The following is a 19,859-nucleotide window of genomic DNA, read 5'->3' as shown; positions in this document are numbered from 1 at the left end:
CACGTGCCGTTTGCAGTACTGTCCCATTTCCTGGTAAATTGCCCTTTGTTCTGCACGATGATGATACGCCGGTTGCCTGCCTGTGGTTATCGAGCTGTATGCTCTGTCACTGTGAGGACAGTAAATTTGCATTCGAGATGTACCAGAGATTAAGAACGGTTACGAGAGGAGGCCGTTCAGCCCCTCTATCCTGTTTGGTAGTCAGCAGCCGATTGATCCAGGAAACGCGTTCAGTTGTCTCTTGAAAGAATCCAAGGTATCGGCATCAACAACATGGCAAAGTGGCTCATTTCGTACTCCCACAACCCTCGGAGTAAAGGGACGCCTCCTGTTCTTGGTTTTAAATAGTTTCCACTGGTGCCCTGTGGTTAGCGTTTCACTGGTCCTTCTGAAAAAATCCCCTGGGTTGATTTTGGGAATTTCGAATACTCGAATCGGGCGCCATCGTGATCTTCTCTGTTCAAGACTGAGACGGTCCAGTTCCTTCAGCCTGTCGGTGTAAGACATTCCCTTACACGCCCCAGAGTGCACCTGGTTCCTCTTGCTTTCTGCACTGGATTGGTTTTTTTAATATAGAGACCACGCCTTTACACAGTATTCTGTATTCTAAATAAAGCCTTACTAGTGCATTGTTAACAAAACATCATTGTTAACATGTGAACGTAACATCCTTTGATTTGAATTCTGTGCTTTTGAATATATATCTTCCCATATATATATCAGTCCCAATTTCTCAGAACGGTTATTAAATCTAATGTAATAAAACAAATTAATCAACGGTATAGGAACATTCGACAAATTCCGAATTAAGCACAGAATCGCAAACTTTGTGAAAGTAGTGTATAGTTCCCGTGCCGTCACAACCCCCCGTCTCACCACAAGTGAGAGTGGGTGGTCGCACGAATTGCAATGTGAATTGGCCCTTCCTGCTCACTAGTCACTGTAACGACTGATGTCATGTGATGTACAAGCAAATAAGTGCAGGTTGTGCAGCAACCATTTCAATACAGCAATGTTACAACATGATCTGCCTGCAGAGTTAACAAGTAAGCAGTAGTTGTCGGCAAAACCGTCCTGAAGCAATATTTCTATTGGATCAAAAGAGCTGGATTCACAGGCCTGCTTGTCTACAATACAACAGGGCTGCTTCACCTCACCGGATGTTTTGTTGCCTCGTTCTGAATCGCAGAACATGGTGCTGCGCAGACCTGGACAGTTTATCTATTTTGTGATGTAAATTGGAGGTTTTACCAGTTACTGTGTGTACATTTTATTTTCATTGCATTTTGAAATGCACTCATCAATAATGATTCTTTCTAACCCCAAAATATGACAATATCGTTGCAGTCTAATGACTGCCATACACCTCCCTGGGGAGTAGAGCTGCTCTTCAGAGGCAAATGAAGTGGGTCCCTTATTATGTGACACTGTGGGATCCTTTGGAATGAAAAGGAATATACTGTATAATGTACAGTAAATATAAAACTCTCCTCTGGGACTGGACAGGCCTGCTGTAGACACACTGACCCCTCCAGGACCAGGACTGGACAGCCCTGCTGTAGACACAGCGCCCCCTCCAGGACCAGGACTGGACAGTCCTGCTGTAGACAAAGCGCCCCCCCCCCCCAATTTAATATTTTTATTAATTTCCCCACAATTTTTTCTTTGCATCTGTTGTCTATTCAATGCGTTGTATTGCGTAATATTGTACAGCGCTCCGAGTCTCTTAAAAAACGGTATTGTGGTATTTGAGTACTTCTTAGTATACGGCAGTCAACGGGTTAAATGGGCGTGGCCGCAAATATGAGTGGCATAGCGATTGACGAATGGGAGCCCGCTCTCCGCACGTGTTCAAAATATGCTTGGTGTTTCCGGGGTCGTGAGCGCACACGTGCTTCCTGGAGCAAGCTGGCTTCTCGTGCTGCGCCTGGAGTGTGGACAGCGGTCTCGCGCGCCAGCAGGTGAGGTTCTCTATAGCACCAAAGGTGACGACATCACCATAAGAAATAGTAAATAAAATGAGCAATGAACTTCCAGACTGTAACAGTTTATACACTGTAAGGGGGGGGTGTGCTGAGGCTTCCACCTCGTTGTACCGCTTGTGTCGGTTCTGCTAATCAGCCAGATTTAAGATTTCAGCAACCAGCCAAAACAAAAACGCAACTAATGCGCCACAGAGAACATGTCCGCTTGCGGTCGACAAGCCACGATACGGGCTGGTACCGTCGCGGTGTCGAATGACACGGTTCGTGTCCGGCCGGCGGAGTTGCACGCAGTGTCGGGAGTCGCTACAGGTCGCGTCCGTGACCCGTGGTCAGTCTGGGGACAGGCCGCTCTTGGACACCTGTTGCTGGTATGTTATTAGTGCTCCATCCTAACGGATCAGTCTGCGCGTACCTCCGCAGGGACGGCTCGAGTACGGTCGGGTCAGACGTCATCACTTCCGTCGCCGTGCGCTTTCTGCGTGTGCTGACGGGCGCGCCTGTGAAAGGACACGGCGCTGTTTCCCTCTATCGAGCAGCAGAGCCCAGGGTGAGCCTGCAGGCGCCGTGAGGTTTGTAGCCTGTGCCTGTGTGTTGGGACAGCTGCGGCTCTCTCGGTCTGCGTGCCCGGACGACCCTCGGCCGCCTGCTGTGTTAACAGGCCGGCAGGCTGGCGATAAACTCTCCAGGTACCCGCCGAGCACCTCCTGGGCGCGCCCAGTTTGGCCATTCCCGGGAGGGGAAGGATCACAGGCGGAGCGTCTGCTGGCGGGACGGGCTTGGGGTGGGGGTGTAGATGCAGCTCAGCCTCCTGGTCGGGCTGTTTGTGCGGCTCAGCCGGTGAAAACATGGGCTCCAGGAACCGGCTGCTGTTGGATCTGGAGGCTTAGTTGTGGCGGAAACGGTTCTGGAAGTCCACCTCCCCCCCCGATGTGACGGAGGGGTCGATTCTCTGTCGGCTCGGGTTTTCGTAGCCCAGCTGAAGGCCCTGTCTTGAGGTCGGACGGGAGCAGTGGGGTCGAGCAGTGTGCGGTCTCAGCTCCCTAGCCCGTGTCTCTCGGACTTGTCGCTGCCCACTGGCGCTTCTGCTGGTTCAGAGAGCTGCTGCTTTGTTCTCAACGCCTCCACTCTGAGGCACTTTCCTCCAGATGTGCTGTGGGCTCTGCAGAGAGCACGAGTTACTCGAAGCGCCTCGCCGTTTAGCTTCTGCGGTTTCTCTATGTGTAGAAAATTTCGGCTCGGGTCACTAAGCTTGCCCCACCTTGCTGGTCGTTCAGCGTCTGCCTTGCGATTCTTCTGGTCTCCTCGGCGGAAGCGGGTTCCGATACTGTTCAGCTTTATGAAGTCGCCGGCCAGCGTAACCGGAGTATCCGTGCCTGTCTTCCCAGATTTCTCCGAACTCTTCCCGCTGTAGGACCGCAGCTCTGTGGCCCTCCCTGCTGGACCAGAGACACCCCAAGAGGAAAGTGCTGCTGGGTTTCCGGCGCGGGGCACCCCCCTTCCCCCCTGTGCTGTGCGCCCAGGCACTGGCAGGGTCCGCGCTGTGTCCCTGAAAGAGTGTACTGTAAGTTTCCAGTGCGCCCAGTGCTGCTGCGCCAGTCAGCCTCGCCCTCCGGTCCCGGCGCCGAGCCCATGGAGGTGGCAGAGCCTGTCCCGGCCCCCCGCCCTGGGGGAGAGAAGAGACCCCCCTCTGAGGAGGAACCCCCCCACGCTGCCAAGAGAACCAAGCTGCAGCAGGGGGCGGAGGGGGAGGAGAATGGGGGCCGGGCAGAGAGAGCAGCGGAGGTGGAGAAGGGTGGGGAGGGGTCAACGGAGGGGGAGGAGCTTGTGGAGGGGGAGGGGCCAGCGGAGGGGGAGGAGCTTGTGGAGGGGGAGGGGCCAGGAGTGGAGGAGGAGGAGGAAGATGGGGACAGCTTTGCTGAGATGATGAAGCACGGGCTGACGGAGGCAGACGTGGGGATCCTGAAGTTCGTCAGCGATCACGAAGGCTTCTCGGGGATCCTGAAGGAGAGGTGAGTGAGCGCCCGAGCCACGGTGCCAGCCCAGCCGGCTCGGCTGTCTCCGTTTCTGACGCGGTGTTTGATTTCTTCGTGTTTTGTTCCCGCGCCTTCGCCCCCTTGCGCGCAGGTACTCGGACTTCGTCGTGCACGAGATCAGTAAGGAGGGAGCGATCGTGCGCCTGGATGATCTAACGGTGCCCGTGGACGCGGAGGTGAGCACGGCGTCCGGCGTCAGGATCCGTAATCGGAGTCGGAATAGCAGTATGGCGTGGTGCAGAGCCCAGGAACTGACATGCCTCTCTCTGTAGCACGGTCACTTCGGGTGAAATTGAGCTGTCAGAATGGCACTCTCTCTCTCATCCTAGCGTTAATCCCGCATCAGCAAGGTCCGCTTGTCGGCACGCCTGTCTCCATTTGGTGGTTTGAACCAAATCTTTGAGCTGACGTTGCCATTAACTGCGACCGAGAAATACTCCAACCGGCGCGGCGCTCCGCCTGCCGTCGGAGTGGGGGGGGGGGGGGGAGGAGAACAAAGTAATGAAGCCAATTCATAGATGGGGGTTATTAGGAGGCCATGATGGGTAAGGGCCAATGGGAAATGTGGCCAGGACGCCGGGGTGACACCCCTACTCTTTTCGAGAAACGCCCTGGGATTTTTAATGACCACAGAGAGTCAGGACGCCGGTTTTACGTCTCATCCGAAGGACGGCGCCTGTTTGCAGTATAGTGTCAGCTGTCAGAATAGCACTGTGGAAGCGTAATGGTTTTATATTGTTTTAGCTCTGTTGGCATGAGCAAAGTTCCCGAGGGTAAGAGGAGAAGCGTGAGAAGAGTGCCGCCCTGCTCTGGCCCTGTCAGGATCCGGTCGCGGGCCCCCGCGGGCTCGGGGCCGCACCCTCAACAGCAGCGAATCGCTGACTGGGAGACCTGCAGAGGGGTGCTGTGGCCGTGACCCCGCTGTTGGTGCTTTTCCTCCCAGGACCCCCCCCTGGATGTGTCGGATGTGCTGACGGAGGAGCAGAAGCAGCAGCTGGAGGAGCTGCAGCTCTTCAGGAACAAAGAGGGCAACGTAGCCATAGAGGTGAGAGGCAGGCGGACGCGCCGGCGGGGTCTCCCGCGGCGCCCGGTCGCTCTTCTCCGCCCTGCTCCCACGGTTTATTCAGTTTGTTCCACCCGCTGTCTTCCTCCCCTTCCGCCCTCTCTGGTGCCCAGGTGGTGGAGGACACGAAGGAGAAACGCACCCTGCTGCACCAGGCGGTGAAGTCCCTGTTTCCTGGCCTGGAGACCAAGACCGAGGAGAGGGAGGGAGTCAAGTTCATCGTGGCGTACCACGCCGCCGGGAAGAGAGCTCTCGCAGGTACAGGGAGGGGGGGGGGGGCAGAGGGGACAAGACCAGGGGCGTGCGAGAGGAGGCCCTTCAGCCTGTCAGGCCCGTTTGGTAGTTAAAAGCTAATCGATTCAGCTCTTTCAAGAAAAAAGCCAGGATATGAGCTGCAGCAACATGTGAGGCTGGCTTCTCCCAGACTGCCAGAGGCTAACGCCAGGCAGAGAGTTCGCAAGACTTTGTTGTCCTCGCTCTCTGCCTGTATCGGCCCGCAGTTCCCAGCGACCACCAGCCACCGTGTGGCCGTGAAGTTCCTTTTTGCTTCTCTTCTCCCTTAGAAATAGCAGCGAGGCTTAGCGTGCATCTGGGCTGTCGTGTCTCCTCGACAAGCCTGGGTTCAGTCTTGGATTATTCGGAGCCGGTGGGTCTCCGTAGAGTATGGAAATTGTGATATTTTGCAGGATTTGCTTTATCCTGAAAGGAAAAAACTATGCCATTTATATGCTAGGACAACCGAGAATGACTCAGTGCAAAGCTCGGTCCTCTAAGCAGCAAGACCTCTCTTTTCCTCCAGGACCCACTTCTGCAGTGTAATCTATTTTCTGACTCTGACTGGATAGCCAGCCTATTAGTATTAATAGTATGGACCTTAGATGATAGGCAAAAAATCGAATTGCATTATGAGAAAAGACCTTAACAGCAGTGTTAGATGGTCTCAGTGAAATCAAATGCTCGTCTATAAGCGTTAATGTATGTGTAGTGCTGGAGTCTGAATGAAGGGTTTTTTGCATGCTTTCTGTCTTCATGATTAAACCCCACATCCTCTCGCTGCATGTGATCAGACCTTGAAACGGGGAGATGCTCTGGGGGGGTGGGGGTGGGGGTGGGGCAGGTCATGGCAAGCTGCATGTGTCACGCATGTGTCTAGACCGTGACAGACGCATCGCATGACCCTGGGAAAGATCCAGGCCAGATCATCCAGTTCCTCTTGGCTCCCCTGTAACCAAAGTCATTACCTCACTGGATCTTAACCTTTCTGTATAGCACTCTCCTCATGAACTAAACATGCCCCCCACTGCGCCAGTCTAATGCGAGCAGCCTGGCACAGAGAAAGTCTGTGTAGGACGCCCAGCCCACAGCATTCTCTGGTGGTGTGGGAAGAACTGGACAGTAAGTCCACGATGCTCATTTTAAAATGGCAGGGATCTGTGTAACTGTATCTGTTCTTAAGCCCTCCTGAGCACAGCACACTTTTTCATTTTGGTCGGATGGGAGCTGCTCGTGGCTCTTGTGTTGAGTCAGACTCTCGGTACAGTGAATCCTCTGTGTGCAGTTAATTAACTAACGAGCTCGGCTGTAACGGAGGCCCAAGGTGTCTCCAAGTATCTCCAAGGAACTCTGGTTTGGGAATCCCCTGAAAATCCTTGGCTTGTCAGATGATCTCTCCTCAGTCTAGAGAGAGAGGAAGAGGAACCAAAACAAAGTGACCCGACCTCCTAAAATCACAAGGCCCTCCTGAGCCCAGAGAAGACCCCCCCACTTCAGACAGCTGGTTCTGAAGCTCACTGACCTAACCCACACTGGCAAACCCCTTGGGACAGAGAAACTTCCAGACTCCTGTTTTTTTTTTCAAAGAAAGCAGCAAGGGTTCTGGCCAGCATGACAAACAAGATGAAGCACCAGCTCAGTGACCACAGCCTGGCCATAGAAACTGGACACAGACCTGACTGCCCAGAGAGGACAGGCTCAGTGACTACAGCCTGGCCATAGAAACAGGGTCAGTTAAACAGACCTGGCTGCCCAGAGAGGACAGGCTCAGTGACCACAGCCTGGCCATAGAAACTGGACACAGGCAGACCTGGCTGCCCAGAGGGGACAGGCTCAGTGACCACAGCCTGGCCATAGAAACTGGACACAGGCAGACCTGGCTGCCCAGAGGGGACAGGCTCAGTGACCACAGCCTGGCCATAGAAACTGGACACAGGCAGACCTGGCTGCCCATAGAGGACAGGCAGCTCTGCCTCTTCCAGCAGGGAGAAAGAGAAACAGAGACGGAGAGATACTTTCTGCTGCTCTGCATTCGGCTCATCTAGCCTGCTTGGTAGTTAATAACCAATTGGATCTCCAGGATCTCGTCCAGCCGTTTTTGAAAGAAGCCAGGGTATTGACTTCAACAGCGTGGCTGAGCAGCTGGTCCCAGACTCCCACAGCCCTTAGTTGCGACATTGGCACGCACCCTCTCTTCTCCACGCGCGTGACCTCAACTGACCTCTTCGGGCACGCCAGCCATGCTGTCCCCGGTTCGCAGAGGCTGCACGGCCTCCGGGGGCGTCTTGGGTCCTTACTGGGGCAGCCTGGCCGCGGGGGCTGAGTCCTACAGCTGCGGTAAAGTGGCGCGTCGGGGGAATATTCAGGCGGTGCCACTGACGCGGGGCGGAGTCCAGATAGAGGAGGACCCATGCGGTCTCCCTGGCGTGTCCACGCTCCTGCTGCACAGAAACGTTTGAGCACATCAACCTCACCTGCATGCTGACCTGATGCAGACCCCCGCTCACCCCCATACCCCCACCCTCCCCCCCCCCGAGGTGTGTCTCTGGCTCGCGAAGGGTTGCTGACCGTCCTCGGTAACGCTGTTTTGTCCTCCTTTTGCTCTTCTCTGGGTGGACAGAGGTCAGATCTGCGGCAGGTAAGACCGGCTCGCCGGCTGTCTGCTCTGGGAGAGAGGGGGAGGAACTGGGAAACTGGGGTGGTGGAGGGGAGTGGCCTGGGGTTCGAGGGCACCCTGAGTGCGCTGGGGTGGGAGGGAGGTCGGTCTCTGTTCTGTGAGTTAGACCTGTCTGCAGCTGAGCCAGAGCTATGCAGCTATTTGCACAGGTTGCAACGCAGGCAGATGTGTTTTTTTCGACGTGCGCTGTTGCAGGTGGCATGATTTCTACGTTTCTGTTGACTGTCTCAGATTTATCTTTGAGTGTGAATGTCCACGTTTGCAAACAGCCTATTCTGCTGTCTCGAAAGGCCCCACTGATTCCCGCCTCAGAACTTCAGATGCAAACACCGACCGCTCTGTTTCTCTGTTAGTGTTAAGACCGTGTGCTCTTGATGTGCACTATTACAGCTGAGAAAATCCCCACTCTGGGCAGGGGGCGCTCCTGTTGGCTGTGGGTCGGCTCCGCAGTTGCACTCAGGATATCAGATACCCCTCCCCAACAAAACGGCTCTTATCTCATTATACTCCATGTAATAGGTGTGAGATCTGCTTCTCAAACCAAAGCAAAGGAAAAGTGGTATAAAATTTTACTATGTGAGTTAAGTACGTGTTTGAAGAGGTATGCTTCTAGGGGTCAGTGGGGAACTTAAAATGGTGTGTGCAGCTGTCTGAGAGTCACCTCTCTGGGTCTGTCAGCGCTGCCGTTAGCAGCTGGAGCACACTCTCCTCGGAGCGGCAAAGGTGTGAGGATTTCTTTGTTAAAAACCCGTCTCCGGAACGAGGTGACCTAAGCCAAAAGGCACAAGTTCTTATTACTGACAAGGGGACAGTGGTTTGGTTTCTGATGCTTAATGGCGTGGTGCTCTGTAGGCCTCTAGTGTTCAGGCTAAGTCAGTGTGATGTTATACATGTCATCGTCTCGTTCCTCTGAGCTAGCGAGTCCCTTCTTCGCTGTTCCTTGTCGTTGGGTCTCGTGGGCCCGGTGGGGAACGGCCCGAGGCCCCAGGGGGTGCGGGCGCTGGGCCCGATTGCAGAAAGGGAGGTTAATGCTCGGTTCTGGTAGGGCCTCCGGCATGTGGCTCTCTGGACTCTTGTATCGCGCCCGTCAGAGCTCTCTGCCGTGGGCAGCACAGTGGGAGAAGAGCGATGTGAGACGGCTGCTGTGTTCAGTGCAAACGCTAGAGCAGTTCTGTGTCACGTCAGCCCCAGAATGGAGGGGGTGGTGTTCGTGTCTTGGGAGCAGGTAGTCTGGTTTTTGGGTGGGAGGTAATTAATTATTAAATTAATTTAGTGTGCATATGCTGTGCGACGGTTTCCAAAGGATTCATTCACTCCTCTTTTTTTCGTTTTGTCTTCTCGTCTTCCCTGTGCCCCCCCCGGTGCAGCACCACGAAAGCACTCCTGGCCGAAGAGCCGGGGCAGTTTCTGTCACTGCGTGCTGTACAAGGAGAACAAGGACACCATGGACGCCATCAACGTGCTCTCCAAATTCCTCAGGTGGAGAGCTTCCCTGCCTCGCTGTCCTGTCTCTGTCTCACACACTGCCTCACAGCCTCGCTGTCCCGGAGGCACAGGGCTGTACTGTCTCTGTCTCACACACACTGCCTCACTGACTCGCTGTCCCTGAGGCACAGGGCTGTACTGTCTCTGTCTCACACACACTGCCTCACTGACTCGCTGTCCCTGAGGCACAGGGCTGTACTGTCTCTGTCTCACACACACTGCCTCACTGACTCGCTGTCCCTGAGGCACAGGGCTGTACTGTCTCTGTCTCACACACACTGCCTCACAGCCTCGCTGTCCCTGAGGCACAGGGCTGTACTGTAACAACTTAAGTGGGTTGCGTACTTTGCTTTTCCCTATTCAATTTTGGACATAGTGATTATGACTGAAAGAAGAGGTCAATTCTCCTGCCTGACAAAAAGCAGGACAGTGTCCATGCTTGGCAATCTGTTGAGCTGGTGTGAAGAGAAGTTTTTAATGATTTGCTTAAAAAAATGGTAATATACCTCAGGAAATACCTCAGTGAAAATAGCAGGGTGGTTTGCAGCAGAGGCAGGTTGCAGGTTGTGTTGTTAATGTTATTTCACTGTTAGATTGTTATTATAACATGAGCCGGAGATGATAGACTGCAACCATTAACTGAAATGTGAGGAGTAACTCATTTAGAGATGTTTGTGTGGAACAATTCCTCTTGTTCTCTACTGTTATGTCAAAAACATTAATTAGTTTACTAAAAATACTGCACTTGTGTTTTGTGCCTGTAGCCAGCTGCTTATCATCAGCTCTTTAGCCCGTGGGCATTGTTTCGGTACTGTGTGGCACTTTCAGAGCAGGCAAAACAGCACCTACCAGGACTGTTAACAGTGATTTTCTCAACAGAGTGAAGCCCAATATCTTCTCTTACATGGGAACTAAGGACAAGAGGGCCATCACAGTCCAGGAGATTGCAGTGCTGAAGTGAGTGCCTCACCGAACAGGCCTTCATGCAGGAGCAGAAGGAAACACTGGTAGCTCCGTATCTGACTATGGTCTTGGCCTGACCCCTCCGTTGAAATGGGTTTGAGTGACCTGCTGGGCTCTGGTCTTGACCTGACCCCTCCGTTGAGATGGGTTTGAGTGACCTGCTGGGCTCTGGTCTTGACCTGACCCCTCCGTTGAAATGGGTTTGAGTGACCTGCTGGGCTCTGGTCTTGACCTGACCCCTCCGTTGAGATGGGTTTGAGTGACCTGCTGGGCTCTGGTCTTGACCTGACCCCTCCGTTGAGATGGGTTTGAGTGACCTGCTGGGCTCTGGTCTTGACCTGACCCCTCCGTTGAGATGGGTTTGAGTGACCTGCTGGGCTCTGGTCTTGACCTGACCCCTCCGTTGAGATGGTTTCACAGTTTGCTATTAAATCATCATTTCTAAAGACATGAACATCAGTTGTGATCAATGAAGTAGATGATTTGATGTAAACTAAAATCCGTGTACCCTTCACCCCTGAATAATGACCCGAGGTTGCTTTTTTATACACAGTACTTGCCTAATTAATCAATAGGGTGGTCTTGATCTGAGTATGGGTGACCTATAAGCCTGTCTGGACTGGGGATCTCCAGGAGCAGGCTTGGAGACCCCTGGTTTGGACAGTCCTCCCAAGTTAAGTTTCATTTACATGTAGCTGTAGGTGAGTCATACAGTAGATTGACCTGCACTTTGCAGCAAAACTGGTGCCACAATCTGAAACGCTGCTTTCCATTGTACCCCAGTACAGCATGCCAGAAGCCATGAACTGAAGACATTGCTTGTACTGCTGGCCAGAGGCAGTTCAGGGCTGAATGTGTGCTCGTCTCCTTGTGGGGTAACTTGCACTTTAGGTTGTTTGTAATCCGTGTGGAACAACCTAGTCTGAGCTGCTTTCTGTACAGGATGTTAAAAGCATTTTTCTCTGCGGAGAAGTGGATTGTGGATCAGGTGCGCTTTCTTAAGGGTGAAGAGCAGAACCACTGAAGCACTGTACAATGAGCAATAGGATCATTTCATTCGTGTGTTTGGTTAGATCATCTGTTCAGTGATCCTGTTGCAAACAAAGCTGTTGGATTTCAACATGGGGGAGTGTTAAGTAAGTTTTAGTAGTCCAGTGGACATTTGCCTCTTTCCTTCGCAGGATCAGCGCTCAGAGACTGTCTCACCTCAACAAGTGCCTGATGAACTTCAAGCTGGGGAACTTCTCGTACAAGAAGCACCCCCTGAAACTAGGGGAGCTCCAGGGCAACCACTTCACTGTGGTCATCAGGTCAGTGGTGGGCAGCCTGGGGGGTGGGGTGTCTCCGTCGGCTAGCGAGAAGCCGGTGCGGTTGGCAGCGGAGTGGAGTGGGCAGCGCGCTCACACCTGCCTCTCGCTGCCCCGCCGCCAGGAATATCTCGGGCTCAGACGCGCAGGTGCAACAGGCCATGACCTCGCTGAGGGACACCGGCTTCATCAACTACTACGGCATGCAGCGCTTCGGCACCACCGCCGTCCCCACGTACCAAGTTGGCAGGTAAGGCGGGTGTGGAGGGCGGGGGGGGGGGCACTGGGCAGGGTGTGTGTGGAGGGCAGGGCAGGCACTGGGCAGGGACGGAGGAAGATGTATATGGAGGGCAGGGCAGACACTGGACGGGGTGTGGGGGGAGGGCGGGGCAGGGACAGAGGAAGGTGTGTGTGTGGGGGAGGGCGGGGCAGGGACAGAGGAAGGTGTGTGTGTGGGGGAGGGCGGGGCAGGGACAGAGGAAGGTGTGTGTGTGGGGGAGGGCGGGGCAGGGACAGAGGAAGGTGTGTGTGTGGGGGAGGGCGGGGCAGGGACAGTGGAAGGTGTGTGTGTGGGGGAGGGCGGGGCAGGGACAGAGGAAGGTGTGTGTGGGGGAGGGCGGGGCAGGGACGGTGGAAGGTGTGTAGGGAGGGCAGGGCGGGCACTGGGTGGGGTGTGTGTGGAGGGCGGGACGCGCACTGGGCAGGGCATGTGGGGAGGGGGGAGGGGTTGGAGGGGGAGTGAGTGTAGAGGGCGGGGCAGGGATGAAGGATGGACTTTGTGGAGGGCACAGAGGGGAAGTGCATGTTGCTGGGGGGGGGGGGCTGGACAGTTAGAAAGGATACATTTATGTCTGGGGGGGCAGTCTGTGGCATCGAGGTGGGGGTTGATCTGAAATCATCAGAAGTTGCTCTGGATATTGATGTGTGCTCCTGCAAGACACATGTGCCGGTTTTTGAAAACGGTAGCCTTTTCTTATGAATCAGTAAGCGCTTACACATTGGCCTGGCGGCCTGGCTGACCACCTGTCTGAGAGGTTGTTACTCCTCTGTCAATCAGGACCATCCTGCAGAACAACTGGACAGAGGTGGTGGATCTGATCCTCAAGCCCCGGCCCGGAGGTAACGTTGTGTTTTCCGCAGCCTTGCGTCTAGAAACTCTCCTGTCCCAAAACCTGTGCGGCGCTCGGGAACAAACGGCCTTCGTCTCCGTCACGAGCTCAAGCCGTCCGTCAGTTTGTGTGCGTTTCCTGTCGTCTTCCCCTCCCTTGTCTGCTCTCTCACTCCGCCTCTCCCCCCCAGCCGAGAAGGGCTACCTGGTGCGCTGCCGGGAGGAGTGGGCTCGCACCCAGGACCCCGAGGCGGCCCTGCGCAAGCTGCCGGTGAAGCGCTGCGTGGAGGGGCAGCTGCTGCGCGGCCTGGCCAAGTACGGCAGGAAGAACATCGTCACCGCCTTCGGCCTCGTGAGTACGGCCCCTCCACGGGCAGGGCAGGGCAGGGCAGGGCGTAGCTCTGGGCCGCGGGTTCGGACCAGAACTGCGCCACTGCTGCTTAGAGCGTTACAGCAGCGGTACAATAAGAATAATAATTCCTCACACTTACACAGCGCTTTCCTGGACTCTCCACTCAAAGCGCTTTACAGGTAATGGGGGCTCCCCTCCACCACCACCAGTGTGCAGCCCCACCTGGATGATGTGACAGCAGCCATAGTGCTCCAGTACACTCCCCACACACCAGCTCTCAGTGGGGGGGAGAGCAGAGTGATGAAGCCAGTTCACAGACGGGGATTATTAGGAGGCCACGACTGGTAAAGGCCAGGAGGAAATTTGGCCAGGACTCCAGAATTAACACCCCTACCCTTTTTGAGCAAAGCCCTGAGATTTTTCGTGACCTGTGGAGAGTAAGGACCTCAGTTTTATGTCTCATCCCAAGGATGGAGCCTTTTCTTTACAGTATAGTGCCCCCCTACCTGTACTGGAGAATTAGGACCCATACAGACTGCAGAGTGAGAACACCTCTTCCAGTAGCAACCTCAGCTTTCCCAGGAGTCTCCCATCCAGGTACTGACCAGGCTCACACCTGCAGAGCTTCAGTGAGCTGCAGGGTGATATAGCTGCTGGCTGTTTAACATTCCCTTGAGTTTAGCTCGTGGAAATAAGAATGTGTTTAGAATGATGATCATGTAGAAGTTTGCCATTTGCACAGAGGTTCCTGGTGAAACCAGGGGAGTTGGCTGAATCGGTTGCCTTCCTTCTAAGGCTCACTACTGTCACTGTAAAGGCTTGTTTGAGGCATGCGCTGCAAACAGAGGAGAGGATCACTGGATTGGTCCAGCAACGGGTGAGGCAAGCGTTGACATGGTTGTGGACCAATCCAACGATCGTGCACTGCAGCGCGGGAGGTGTGTCTTGACGCTGTGGCTCTCCCGCCCCACAGATCCCCCGGAACAACCGGCTGATGTACATTCACAGCTACCAGAGCTACGTGTGGAACTGCATGGTGAGCCGGCGCATCGAGGCCTTCGGGCTGGAGGCCGTGCCCGGAGACCTGGTGCTCCGCGGAGGTGAGAGAGGCAGGGAGCCAACCGCATTTGTATTCTCAGCCAAGGAAGTCCAGGCCGATAATCGCATAGCCTTTTAAGATAAGATCACATTATTAGCCATATACAATTTCTTGTATGAGGAATTTGTCTTTTCGCATACCCCAGCTTGCTCTCCATGAGACACACAGACAGGGAGAGAAGCTGGGGGTCAGAGCGCAGGGTCAGCCATTTATACAGCATCTCTGGAGCAGCTGGGGTTAAGGGCCTTGCTCACGGGCCCAACAGAGTAGGATTCCTCTGCCGGCCGTGGGATTCGAACCGGCAACCTTCCAGCCACAAGTGCAGATCCTTAGCCACAGAGCCACTGCACCGCCCCCACACTTATGCTAGGATATGCTTCCAGCCTGTGGGGAATTATTAATCGCAGTGAACACAGTGCTGAAAAACGAGGAAGGGGTAAATGAGCAGACACAGGGCCCCAGCTGTATGCTTAGCGCCTTGTCCCAGCGAGTTGCCCGAGCACCTGAGAGTGGCGGTGATGAAGGAATGGGTCCAGGCAGGAATGAGAACGGGTTCTGGCGGGCGGTAAGCAGTGCTGACTTTGTGCCACTTCCGTTGCGTGTCCGTGCAGGCACCGCGGTGCCCCTGTCCCAGGAGGAGGCTGCCAACCACACCATCCACGACGTGGTGATGCCCCTGCCCGGCTTTGACGTCATCTACCCAGCACACCACAGTGAGTCTGATGGTCTCGCCTCCTTGCCTTACAGGGCAGCTGCAGTCCCGGTTTCTCGGACTGGTTATTAGATCTCGGTAACAAAGTAAATTCACTGACGTTCAAGAAAAAAATTACAAATGTCAGATTAAACACAAAATTGTGAAGTTTGTGAAAGTACTGTAAGTCGCCACAAACTTCACAAACTCCACAAACCAATGCAGCCCTTCCTGCTCACTAGTCCCTGTAATGACTGAAGTAACGTGATGTACGAGCAAACAAGTACGGGTTGTGCAGCAGATATTTCACTACAGCAATCCAACGTTCCAATGTGATCTGAGTTAACAAGCAAGTTGTATTTGTCAGCAAAACCATCTCGAAGTCGAGAGCTATATTTCTATTGGATCAAAAGAGCTGGATTCACAGGCCTGCTTGTTTACAATATAACAGAGCTGCTTCACCTCACCTGATGTTTTGTTGCCTTGTTCCGAATTGCAGAACATGGCGCTGCGCAGAGCTGGAAGTTTAAATGGACAAGTTAATGTGTATGTTTTGCCGTTGTTGCGACTTGACATGCACTCATCAGTGCCAATTCTTTCTAACCCTGAAAAATAAAACGAGCGTTGCGGTTCCCGAGCCGCGCGCGAGGCGGGGACTGTCGCCGGCGTGTCTGCTGTCACGCCTGCCCGTGTCCTCCGAGCGGTGCACGAGGCGGCGAGGGGTGTCGGAGAGATGCGTCTGCCCAGATCGCTGCGGAGTAGGGCCCAGCGCTGCCCGTGTGACGTGTGTGTGTGTGTTCCAGTTGGAGACGGCTACAGGGAGATGCTGTCGGCGGACGGCCTGGACATCGACAACATGCGACACAAGATCCGCGACTACTCCCTGTCTGGGGCCTACCGCCGCATCCTCCTGCGGCCGCAGGACGTCCGCTGGTCAGTGTCCCCGTGCTCGCTGGCAGGCTCTCCTCCCTGGACTCGGGAGTCGGCCCAGAGGCGTCTGGGGCCGTTTCTGCACCCCCGCGGCCATCAGGGGCTGGGGTTCGCGGTGTGCGTTTGGTAGGAGGGTCTCGGATGGGTCCCTCGAACTGCTCCGTGCCTGTCTTCCCTGCACTGTAAACCGGTGATCCAGAGAGCTCTCGGGGGGGGGTTTGGGGATACGTGTTTCAGGAAAAGCAGGTGCACACGCACACCTGCCTACCAGCAAAGTAAATCCCTGGATACAAGCCTCCTGGGATATCTTGTATTTCCATAGGAGATCTTCATCGATTCTGTGGTTTCCGGTTATCTTGTGGTTTGGTCAGGCTGGCAATGCAGCTTCCAGCTCAGGAGTACGAGCCTCTGTCTTTCACACCTGCTTTTTACTGTCTCCTGTGCCGTCTGGAGGCAGCGGTCGCTTTGGCCTTGTGGCCCCCGCGTGTCCTGGGCTGACCGTGGCCTGAGCGCCCCTCTCTTCTGTCCCCGTCCCCGCAGGGAGGTGATCAGCTACGACGACCCCCGCATCCCGCTGGTGCACACCGATGTCGAGAAGCTGGAGGGGAAACCGCCGCCGGTCTTCCCCAAAGGTCAGTCCGATTCTCTCCCATTCCCCTCAGGACGCACGCGGGGAGAGGGAGGGAGGGAGGGAGAGGGGAAGGGGGAGTGGTGTGGCTCCGAGGAGGCTTCAGGTCCAGTTGGGATTAGGACACGGGGGCTGCCCCCTACTGGCCTCACGAACGCCTCTTCCAGCAGCAGTCTTAGCTTTCCCAGGAGTCTCCCCTCCAGGCACTGACCAGGCTCATGCCTGCGGAGCTCCAGTGGGCTGCCAGTTCTGAGCTGAAGTGGGATCTAGCTGCTGGCTGAAGGACGGGAAGGCCTGGAGTGTGTGATCTGCCACAGTGTGTAGTCAAGCGTCTTCAAAGCTGGTGTCGGGACCTCGCGGTGCAGTGTGGTGTAAGAGCACAGGGATTTACTCCTTCCTCTCCTCTCTCTGTCTCTAGAGGGTCAGTACCGGGCTCTCAGGATGGAGTTCTCCTTGCCCCCCTCCACCTACGCCACCATGGCTATCCGCGAGGTGCTGAAGATGGACACCAGCATCAAGAACCAGACCCAGCTCAACACCACCTGGCTCTGCTGACCTGCGCCACCTGACCCGGTGTCGAGAGTGTGGCTTCAGTGCCGCACAGCCAGACTGCGTGATTGTCCGGCTGTCCCGCTGTGCACGAGTTGCTGCTGCTCCTGTATATATGTATAGCCGCGTCTGTTGCGTGTGTGTGTTTTGCAGTGCTGTGGTCTGGCCACACCTAGGGGTCAAGGGTCAGAACAGACACTCTACCCAGCAGGCCTGCACGCGGACAGCCGCCCCTCTGAGCAGCGTTTTTAAACGAGAGGAGACTATTGCACAAGGGCGAGTTTTTATTTTTTACTTTTTTTTAAGTGTTAAAATTTAAGGCAAAAGCAGGGGAAGTGAAATCGTTTTACTTTAGAGCAGGGAGGTGGCGATGAGACTCTACTGACTCTCTGTGCCAGGCAGTTTCTAACAGCCCTGGGATCTGTGCAGGGAGGTATTTTTTCTCATTTGTAGCCCCCTGGTTATGTTCTATTTTATACTCTCATTTGGAATTGCCCGTTGTTTAAGAGCTCTGCTGAAAAAGCCGCACAGTGGAGAATGAGAGTACTGTAGGTGTATGTGCCCGCCCATCAGAGCCTTTCATCTTGTGACGCATGGCGAGCCCCACTCCCTGACAGCAGTGCTTCCCAAACTGGTCCCAGGTGGAATCGGAAGAGATTGTTTAAAGATCTGTGGATCTGTGTTTTTATGTAGCTTTTCCCAGCATTGAACCGAAGGGGTGAACAGTTCTGTCCCTTGAAACAAACTCACATCATCACATCGGGCTTCTAGTCCAAAAAGGGGAACTGTGATATTTCTCATCACAGCTATAGTCTGTTAATGGCTCCCAGCCCTGCTCCTGAAGGAACAGTCTTCGCTCCAGTGCTGATCGATGACTTAATTGATCTGCTTTCTTGTTTAGACTTTCATTGAACTTGTTTCATCTGCAAGTCCCGTGTGTCAACATTTCCTGAATTCAAGGTTACCACCCCCAACACGTTCAGCGTGTGGAACGCTGTGCCGCCTCTCCTCCTCACCTTTCAGAGCGAACAGCTCCTGGTAGCCGATCAGCTGCTGGTGAGCAGGTAGAGGTGGGAATGACGCGATGAGCGCTTCTCCTTCTGCACAAGTCTGATCGGTTATGTTTCAGGGAGCGCTGCTGGATGAGGGCAGCTCTGCGGCTCAGAAACTGGTACAGAGCAGATGACAAGTACAAGCCCCGATCGACCTTTTAAGAGCTGCAGGCAAATTTACACAATAGGTAACTGAGATCGGTGAGCCTGTGATTAATTACTCAGCTGCAAAAAATAGAGGTACAGTTCTTCCAGGGCCAGGGTTGGGAACCACTGCTCTATGTTGAGAGTTTAAAATAATTAACTCTTGCAATATTGGTGCATTTTATTTTACGTTAAAAGCGTGCCATGATCTGCAGAGGCTTGGGAAGCACTGCCTCTGGTGGAGAAGCTCCTAGCAGATGCCAGGTAGCGAGGTGAAATCGGACCCTGGTACTCTCCCGGTCAGGTGTGCCCTGGTCATGGCCGGCTGGTGACCGCAGCCCACTCCGTTGGGGACGGCCACACCCTGCTGCTCGGCTTCACACACTGTGCCTGAGCGGCCCCGCTGGGCCGCCGCCATTGTTTTAAACTGGACACCTGTATGGATGATGACTTCCTCAAAGAATTAAATGGCCGATACAAGAGTCTGTGTTGTTGTGTGGATCGAACAGCGGTGGGGGGGGGGGGGGGTTTACTCCCGTGCATAATTTAAAATCGTGTACCGGATATAAAATACATCACTTCTAGATCCAACACGTTCACAGCCATAGCGGGGAAGATATTTTTTGTAATACGTACTTTGAATTGTATTGAAAAGACGTGACCTAAAATACATTGCCTGTAGGTGTGACAAATTCACGACATTTATCAGGACAGTTTGTATAGCGGGTACCCTGACATTGTATTTATGTCAGGCTAGTAGCATGTGTGGCCACTGTTGGAGGAAATACAAGCTGTACGTCTGGGACTCGTGACTTGTACCAGGTTGCAGATGCTGTGATGTGGGATTCTGTCCCTTTCCTCTCCTGCAGCCCACAGCCTGTGCCTGGTCGCTGGTCTCTGACCCCTAAATGCCCCATCACCCCCAGCTCATCCCAGAAATATTTGATGGGGCTCACATCTGGATAGTAGGGATTCCACAGTATAACAGTCAGGTTCCTGTCAGTCCCTGCCTGTGGAGTTCTGTAGTGAGTGGACCCTGCTGCCCAGTGTACACAACCACCGTCACATCTGTAACATCAATCAGGGTGGTCGACACGGAGCAGTGATTCATCTCTGAAGAGGCCTTGGCTCACTGGCTCTCCCCCCCTGATGTTCCCTTTACTCTGCTGAGCATTTGGCCTCTGTGTGATTGTCTGGCCTGCAGACGGTGGCTGCTCAGCTGCCCCCACAGCTGAGAACTGTAACAGACTGCAAGTCCAATGGCAGTTTGAAAACCCGTCAAGAAGACGGTGCATGATGTGTCAGTTCTGGAGAGGTATCACGACTTGTGCTTCCCCAGATCAGTCTCTGTCAGTGCTGTAATGTGTTGTAACATGCCGGATTTGGAAATAATAGTCAAGCCTTTCACATTCTGACGGCACAAGGACATTGTTCTCTTTGTCCGCTGGACAGATTCAGGGGTGTGCTTTCTTGATTTTCCTCAGGATAATCCTTGAACAGGTTGAATCGCCTCATCCCCT

At 54.3% G+C, this 19,859-nt stretch overlaps 1 protein-coding gene across 2 annotated transcripts; it reads left to right on the top strand.

Annotated features, from left to right (window-relative positions):
- Nucleotides 1-1,891: 1,891 nt before the first annotated feature.
- pus7 (pseudouridine synthase 7) lies at nt 1,892-18,820 on the top strand. 2 transcript variants are annotated; one of them, XM_088923687.1, is made up of 16 exons: nt 1,892-1,961; nt 3,371-3,994; nt 4,110-4,194; nt 4,962-5,063; nt 5,195-5,339; nt 9,399-9,510; nt 10,396-10,473; nt 11,661-11,789; nt 11,911-12,036; nt 12,844-12,905; nt 13,086-13,246; nt 14,220-14,346; nt 14,957-15,058; nt 15,840-15,969; nt 16,507-16,598; nt 17,013-18,820. In XM_088923687.1, exons 2-16 carry the CDS (start codon nt 3,615-3,617, stop codon nt 17,147-17,149), a joined length of 1,968 nt encoding a protein of 655 aa, XP_088779813.1. In that variant the 5' UTR covers nt 1,892-1,961; nt 3,371-3,614; the 3' UTR covers nt 17,150-18,820. The 2 variants fall into 2 exon arrangements, with proteins under 2 accessions (XP_088779813.1, XP_088779815.1); XM_088923689.1 differs by having other exon boundaries at nt 1,914-1,961; nt 3,397-3,994.
- The last annotated feature ends 1,039 nt before the right edge of the window (nt 18,821-19,859 follow it).

Source organism: Atractosteus spatula, chromosome 8 (assembly GCF_055471065.1).
Source record: "Atractosteus spatula isolate fAtrSpa1 chromosome 8, fAtrSpa1.hap1, whole genome shotgun sequence".
NCBI classification, from domain to species: Eukaryota; Metazoa; Chordata; class Actinopteri; order Semionotiformes; family Lepisosteidae; genus Atractosteus; species Atractosteus spatula.
Note: the sequence above shows the minus strand (reverse complement) of the source record. Positions and strands in the feature narration are given on the sequence as shown.

Excerpts from the sequence above, each read along its gene's own strand:
- pus7 (XM_088923687.1), top strand. The coding sequence starts at position 3,615 with ATGGAGGTGGCAGAGCCTGTCCCGGCCCCCCGCCCTGGGGGAGAGAAG. Across the intron at positions 5,064-5,194 it reads AGGGCAACGTAGCCATAGAG|GTGGTGGAGGACACGAAGGA; the intron begins GTGAGAGGCAGG and ends TCTGGTGCCCAG. Across the intron at positions 12,906-13,085 it reads CCTCAAGCCCCGGCCCGGAG|CCGAGAAGGGCTACCTGGTG; the intron begins GTAACGTTGTGT and ends TCTCCCCCCCAG.